A 7,527-nucleotide genomic window follows, 5' to 3' on the forward strand; every position below is an offset into this window, starting at 1 on the left:
AGTGTGCACACTTGAGTTGTTTGTGAGTGCATGTCCTTGAATTTCTGGGCATTAAATGCCACTTCATGGCAAGTTGATGTCAACTTCCCTGTCCTCTGCTTCTATGCCCTGCTGTAGCCATGACATCCAGCTCGGAGTTGAACAGAGGTAATGTTGATGTCATACAACACATGACATCAATGGTGAAGTCAAAAGCCAGCTTCAGGCTAGGCCATTGGGAGGTAACTGGACATGTCAACTAAGATGTGACATATCTCTAGGACACTTGACCTGGTGGGGTGGGATTATCCAGAATCAGGATAATGCTGTCTCTTGGGGACGTTTGGTCACTTTAAGCTTCAATGAACTTCTCCTTCTCTCTCACACTTCTCTAGTGTTAGAGTAGTGCTTCCTCCAAGGCTGAGTCGGGGTTTGATAGAAATTTCTTTGATCTTTTAGTTGTGAGAAAATGCCTCCGGAATAAAAATGGTCACCATGAATCTGTACCTCCAAATATTGTAAGTGTTGAAATGTGCATCAGCTTTCTTAGAAACACAGAGAAAATAGTAATTCAATTTTTTATATGTTACTTTTTAAAAGTAAACATTAATTGTGTTTGTGTGCTGGGGCATCAAACGTGATTAGGGGCATCAAATGTGATTAAGGTGTGAGGCCCAGTTTAGGAGCCAGCTCCACATGGCCTAAGAGTGAGCAAAGGCCTTCAGTGGGAGGGTGTTTGCAGTGAGTTGGTAAGGGGATGTGGCCAAGGACCATGTTCCACTCTGGTGTTATCCCTGCAGAGAGATTTCAGAAACACCCTTTCTCAGGGCATGAATTTGATATCCAAGCCCAGGCACAGAGAGAGCTCTCTTAAATCCCGTTATAAATGTGCAGCTTAACTTTATTCAGCCACTTGTTACCATCGCTCTTGCCATATTTTTTTCCAACATGGCATCAAAGCATTTCAAGTAGCAAAAGTTACACAGGGGAGAAAAACCAGGTCACTTTATGAATAATGAATTTCTTATTTGGGGCTAGGGCTCAGTATAGCTCCCTTAAATCTGTGTAGAACAAAACAATTTTAATTTAAACCATTTTCTGATGTCAAAAATAAGAACAGTTATAGTAAAGAGAGTTTTGGAATGAATGCGTTTATTGTGTTTGTTTTTGCGAGTCTCTATGAAACGTCACTGCATCACAACCCACGAATTCCCTGAGTTCCTTAGTGTATAAAAAATAAGCCAGTATTCTTTAGTTTCTGGCAATGCTGAGATCTTTCAGAATAAAAATTTGAGTGGTGAAAGAATCCTTAATCACTTAGTCTAGCTAATGTTATGTATATATCAAGCAATTGATTGAAGCAATTGATTGTACTTCAGTATTACGGAAGAATTGAAAGATTACATTTAGACTATTCTATTTTTATTTTTCTCTCTCTCCATCCCTATTTTTTTCTCCCCAGGAAATGATCCCAATAAATTCAACAGGTAAGGCTTTTATCATTTTATTTCACAGAGGTGGCTTCCAAGGGAGTAACAGGCTAATTTGAGAGTAAAATAAATGTTCCTAATTTCAGTGACATATTGTGGGGTCTGCTGTTCCTTAAGTTCACAGATCTTCCTGCTATCATCAAGGGTCTTTTCAGGTGGTTTAAGTTTATAACTCATATTCCTAGTTAAAGGTGAATCAGGTAGCAATAAGACACTAAATGCTGAGGCTTAGGAAAAATTTCCTTTAGAAACATTTAGGTGTGTTATAGAACTCCTTCTTATATTGACTTAGAGGTTACTCTGAATTGTATAGACTCAGTTACTGTTGGTGTATTCCAGCTCTGTAACAACATTTATGATTGTACTCAGCTCCCTTTTTTGAGCTGTGATTCAAAGATAAGATGATCACAAACTCTTTGGCTGCATCTTAGGTTTGTGGGCCATGGAACATCAGATCCACAGGGGATGTTAGAAGTGATCTTTTCCGACCTTGTTATGGATGAGAAAAGAAGATACAGAAATGCTATGTTTCTTGCTCAGGTCATAGAGCAAATTACTGGGGATATAGGAGGAGTCGGGTTAGAAGGCAAGGCTGTTTCTCTTTCCCTATCAGCTCTTTAGATCTACAGGACTAATCTGTATTCTTAAGTACTTACTGTAAGAGGAGAAATATACAAGGTTTTCAGTGACGGTAATTTCATTTAAAAAAACAAATTTTCAGAAGCTCTTCTCTTTCTTTCAGACATTAACTTGAATGACTATATTATCACTATTGCTGAAAAAATGACAATAAATCAAGTGAAAGAGTTTGTTCGGAAGAATGGTATCAACGAAGCCAAAATTGATGAAATCAAACATAACAACCCCACCGATACAGCTGAACAGAAGGTCCAGCTGCTGCGTAATTGGTATCAACTTCACGGGAAAAAAGATGCATATTCCACTTTGATTAAAGGTCTCCAAAAAGCTAATCTTCATGCTCTTGTAGAGGAAATTCAAGGCACAATCCAAAAGGACAATGCTGATAAACATGAAAATGCTAACTCCAATGAGGAAAACGAAAGCCAAATCTTGGTCTAAAGTGAAAAACAACTAACTCCATTCCGAGAATAATAATCAACAGCAAGGAAAATTAGTGTTCAAATATGTTTTCGACAAACAGAGGCTTCAAATATTGCTTGACTGTTTAGTGAATATGTTTTTTCCTCACTTACTGGACATGTACAGCTAATATATTTACAGGTCTAGAGGACCTCATGTTTGTGTCTTCAGGGATGTTTAAAATCTAAACAGACCTGGTGAAGAATAAATGCAGGGGTGTGTTAAGTATACAAATAGGAGTGTTTGCAAAGACAAAAGACTGGGATCGTGGTGTGGTATCTAATGTGTGTTCTGTAGATATGAACACCATTACTGTGCGTGATGACAAAGATCTGTCTACAGGCTGATCCCATCCATGAATCAATAGAAGCTATGACCTCCTGAAGCAATGTCACAATTACCGGAGAGACGACTTTGCCTCTGAATTGCCTCCCCAGCCCCGGGGTGAGGCTGGAGATTCTACTGTATAGGTAAACTTTGTTTATGACTCAGTATATTTAGGGAATGCTGGTGTATACCTCTGAGTGCGGAATTTCAGTAAGGTTCTACTTCGAAGATTTTTTCATAGATGATTGGCATTTCATTGTGAACTGTTTTAATTTCGCATTCACGTGGAAAATGCAGACTCGATTATCATGCTTGAAATTTTATATTTGTGTGGCATTTTACTGGCATACAAATATAATCAACTTCTTTCTCAAGTGCCAAAACATTTTGATCAGGGATGAGTTCCTGGAGCTCTACCACCTCCCCATTGTTTTCCCTGGATGTACATCTCGAATGCCTCTACCTCTCACACTTGGAAGCCTCATCTGTGAAACATGGACAGCCACTGAGATCTGTTGCTGCTCTTCGAAGCTTCTAGCCTGGGTTGGAGAGACTCAGAGTCTCTGCTTGCACGGAGGTCATTTTTTGGCACGTCATGAACCCGTGTTCTACCACCAAAGCTGGTAAAGTGGGCTCTTCTTTTGCTCTGTCCCCCACAAAATAGTCAGGACCTCCCCATATTTCTCTTGCTACAAGTGCAGCTTATGCATCAGGCTTTAGGGCTTGTTTTTGCTATGTCCTGCAACTTCTTAGACACATAAGCCCCTCTCCCCTTCTCAAGAACTCACAAAATGTGTGTTAATTTTCATAAAGACTATTTATATTTATATTGATATAAATGGAAGGGGATTAAAAACTAAGACAGATGCTTAGAACCACCTAAAGAATTTTCATTGATGGGAGATTTTTGCTCCTTATGTTTGAAAATGTAAAATAGATGTAAAAATATTTAATTAAAATTATGTTTTTGATATTTCTGGTTATTCTTTGTTGTTGTTGTTGTTGTTGTTGTTAGGGCCTTTGGTTTGTTTTTTTGTTTGTTTGCATTTTCTCTAACTACAGCTAAATATAACCTATTTATGAGTCTTCAGTGCTTTCTTTGGTCTCTCAGGAGGCATTTCCCTTTGAGACCCCTCTTAGTCGTGAAACTCCCTTCACAGGCCATCACTGCCAAGAACACGGCTCCCGAACAGCACGCTAGTATTCATTATGTGCGGATTTATTATAGCAGGATTATATGTCAGGCACTGGATAAGAAAGTAAATATTTCAAAAGAAATATATTCATAAGAAAGCTAAACAGGATTTTTGAAATATTCTTTCCTGCAGTCTTTCCATTGTGGCTGCTTGGTGGCTACTGGACTCTCTCCCTTTTTAAACACTTAATTTTAATAATATATTTTATTAACCCACTACCCCCAAAGTATTATCATTTTAAAAGGTAATCAATATAAAACTATTAATGAGATGGTTTACATTCTTTTTCTCATACTAAAGCCTTCTAGATCTGGTTTGTATTTTATTTATACTGAAAAGCACATTTCCGTTTGGACTGGACACTTTTCAAAGGTTCAATAGCTGCGTATGGCCAGTGGCTGCTGCACGCCAGATGCTTCAGGTCTGCATCTTTGTCGGGACGGGGTCAGCAGCCTTGACTCTGTGGGGGCTGGTTTAGCCCTGCCCTGCAAACCCAGCGTTTCTGCGTCTGTTCAATGACATCTCTTCGCTCTGGTTGGTCGGCCAGTCAGCGCCTCTCACCCCTATGTTAGCTTTGGGGATTGCTGTGCCTACAGCGCCTGGTAGTTCTCCTCCTGGCTCCTGGCCTCTTACCTCTGCACATCCAGAGACACCACAGAGTCTCCAGCCAAAGGCCCCAGAGACCCTCTGTACAGATGTCTGGAGCTCTCTTGCTGCACAGCTTCCTTCAGTACTTTTGCTCTGAAAGGCCTGCCAGCCTCTGTTTCTTCAGTTTGAACCTCTACTCCTCCCTCAACAAGATACCAATGCTCTGCTGAGGGTCCCCTCCTGGGCCAGGTCTGGAAAGTGCCTGCGGGCAGAAAGTCCAAGTGGTCGTAGGGTCACCTCCTCAGTCTCTCTTCCCCGAAGAGGCGCAGTCTGTGCCACCCGTGGCCCTGTTTTCAGGTGGCAGACGGCACTGCCTATGTTTCACAGCCAGGAGTGGAAGTCCTGCTTTGCAAGGTGAAGTCGAGTTAGAGAACGTGCTGCACCCACTCTGAGTTTCTGCCAGGAATTTGGGGTTCCTTTAGGAGGAGGACAGAAGTTGAGAAAGTCTTGGGACTTGGTGGTGTGGCTCTTTCCCTCATTGTTTCACCTGAGCAGGAAGGCTCCCACGTCAGCATGTTCCCGAGTCTGAGGTTTGTAACTGGTCCTCTTTCCTTCCCCTGGCCACTCCAAGCCATACTCCAGACAACAGCCACCAGGATCTTGCCAAGTGGCAAACTCCATTGTGTTGCTTCCCTGCTGAACATCCTCTGTGATTTCCCATTGCCCTTAGAATAGAGTCCAAGCTTGATTAAGGAGGCCCCATGCACCCAAGGGGTATGTGCCTTTCCAGCATCCTCTCTCAACGCTTTCCCCTCTCCCAGTCTAAAGCCACGGAAAACTACTCGATGCTGCTGTCCTGTTCTCCCTTGTCCCTGAGTTCTTCCTCTCTTGCTCCTTCGCCCATTTGACCTTGTTACTTCCAACTTACTCCTCAGATCTCGGCTTTCAGTGCCATTTCCTGGGGAACATCACCCCAGTGTCTCAACCACACACCTCTGATGTGCTCACGGATCATGCTGTCTTCTATATGGTTGTTTGTCTCTCCCTTTTGAGGCCACAGGCCACCTGAGCGTCGAAATCAGGGTTAATGTAGAGCAGGTGCTCATGCAGTCAGTATGTCTTGGATGACTCAGTTAATGACGGAATAAATACGTGCACCAGCGGTGTGTGTGGGTTTGTGACTGTGGGTAGGAAAGCTAGCGGTGAGTGCCTGGCCACTCACTGTATGGGGAGCCTCATCTTTTTCCTAAGAAATGATCATGTCATTAAATTTATCACATGTATCCAAGGCCTTTCAAGCTGCTTCCCCTCCCTCTGCATCATTCCAGCTCTATTTCCCACTGCTTCCTTGAGGCCGCACACTCCTTCTTTCTCACACCATTATCCTCAGTCCAGATCCTGTCCTGGACTATCCGTGCCCTGTGCTCCCTCTGCCAAGAAAATCATGTCGCCAAATCCCACCCCATCCCACTGGCTCCCCCAAGAAGCCACCACCAACTCTCTGACAGCCTCGAGTCTCTTCTGAAGTTATCGGCGACTGTCTCCAGGACCTCCCCTGGCACTTCAGCAAGTTCTCTGCACCATTTGACTTTGTGTGTGTGTGTGTTCCCCATATATACACTAAGGTCCTTCAAGGCAGGAAAGGAGCAATAAAGAAGTGGTTACAAGGGCTGGTTCCGAAAACAGTACATTTGGAGCTCTGCCATTCTGGGAGTTGAGACTTCCCCACCTCGGGCATATCACTTAACCTCCCTAGGTCTCAGTTTCCTTGCTTCTAGGACAGGGATAGGTATTAATAGCTGTTGTGTGGTGCTTGCTTCTCTGAGGTTAAATGAGCTATCTACCTACAGCACTTGGGGTAGTGCTAAATATAGCTTTTCTGTAATTACACTAACCTGCAGCATTCCACAGGTACAAGAGTGACACGGACAGGTCATCCATGAAGTTGGATTCTTGAGGAGACCACACAAAGAGCTGTAGCTGTTAGGAGATGTCTCATCTGCTTTAGAAATAAAAATGATTCTGTGGCACAATGCAGTGAAATGGCAACCAGAGGGCAGTCAAAGACTGACGGATGAAATGGTAACAAGGAAAAGGAGTTAGGACTGCCCCTCATCTCATGCTTTCCTTTCACTCTCTTCTCAATGATGCTGTGGCAACTGGAGCAAATGTGTTTGTGTATTAGTCAATGCTGCTCGAGCAGATAGTGAAGAAGCTATGAGAAAGGAAGGGCCATCAGTGTAAGAAACATTCTAGCTACCGGAATGAGGATGACCAGAAAGCATTTCTTTTCCCGTGTGCCATCCTCCCCGCACCCGCCACACACCACTGTATGAAGTATGCTGCCCAGACTAGTGGCTGCAAGAATTTAGACTTGCCTCCTAATGCTGGCACCCAAAGCTCTCATTTCAGTGGGCTCCCTGCCAAGCTCACCTCATTTGAAAATCTCCCCAAGGATTCTAACAAATGGTCCAGCCACCAGGCCTAATGGTTGCCTTCCCCTCTGCACCTTTTCTTGGACAGCTTTTGACATGGAACTCTCTTCTCACCATCTACAAAGGTCAAATGCCATCCCCTTTTCCAGGCTTAGCTGAAGGCCACCTCTTTATGAAGCCTTCTCTAGTATCTCGAGCCAAAGGCACCTTCCTAACTCTAGCATTTGTTGAGCTGGGGTCCCATCTGTGTACTAGGGCTCATGTGCCTGCTTCACTTTTTGTGGTGTGTGTTAGAGATGATTGTGCAAAGTGCCTAGCACAGTGCCTGGTTCACACACAGAATCTGCTACCGTATTATAATCACTCTCATTGTCATTAATAACGTGAAGTTTATCACCCTAAAAGGCAGGA

At 43.2% G+C, this 7,527-nt stretch overlaps 1 protein-coding gene across 1 annotated transcript in view; it reads left to right on the forward strand.

Annotated features, from left to right (window-relative positions):
• Positions 1-3,870, forward strand: part of FAS (Fas cell surface death receptor) — a 34,405-nt gene extending 30,535 nt beyond the window's left edge. Inside the window, exons 7-9 of the mRNA XM_045854694.1 lie at positions 439-497; positions 1,442-1,466; positions 2,212-3,870. Coding sequence (XP_045710650.1) covers positions 439-497; positions 1,442-1,466; positions 2,212-2,549 — 422 coding nt within the window. The 3' untranslated portion in view covers positions 2,550-3,870. The remainder of the gene's footprint in view (positions 1-438; positions 498-1,441; positions 1,467-2,211) is intronic.
• The last annotated feature ends 3,657 nt before the right edge of the window (positions 3,871-7,527 follow it).

Source organism: Phyllostomus hastatus, unplaced genomic scaffold, assembly GCF_019186645.2.
Source record: "Phyllostomus hastatus isolate PE091 unplaced genomic scaffold, TTU_PhHast_1.1 phas_scaffold_1066, whole genome shotgun sequence".
Classification (NCBI taxonomy): domain Eukaryota; kingdom Metazoa; phylum Chordata; class Mammalia; order Chiroptera; family Phyllostomidae; genus Phyllostomus; species Phyllostomus hastatus.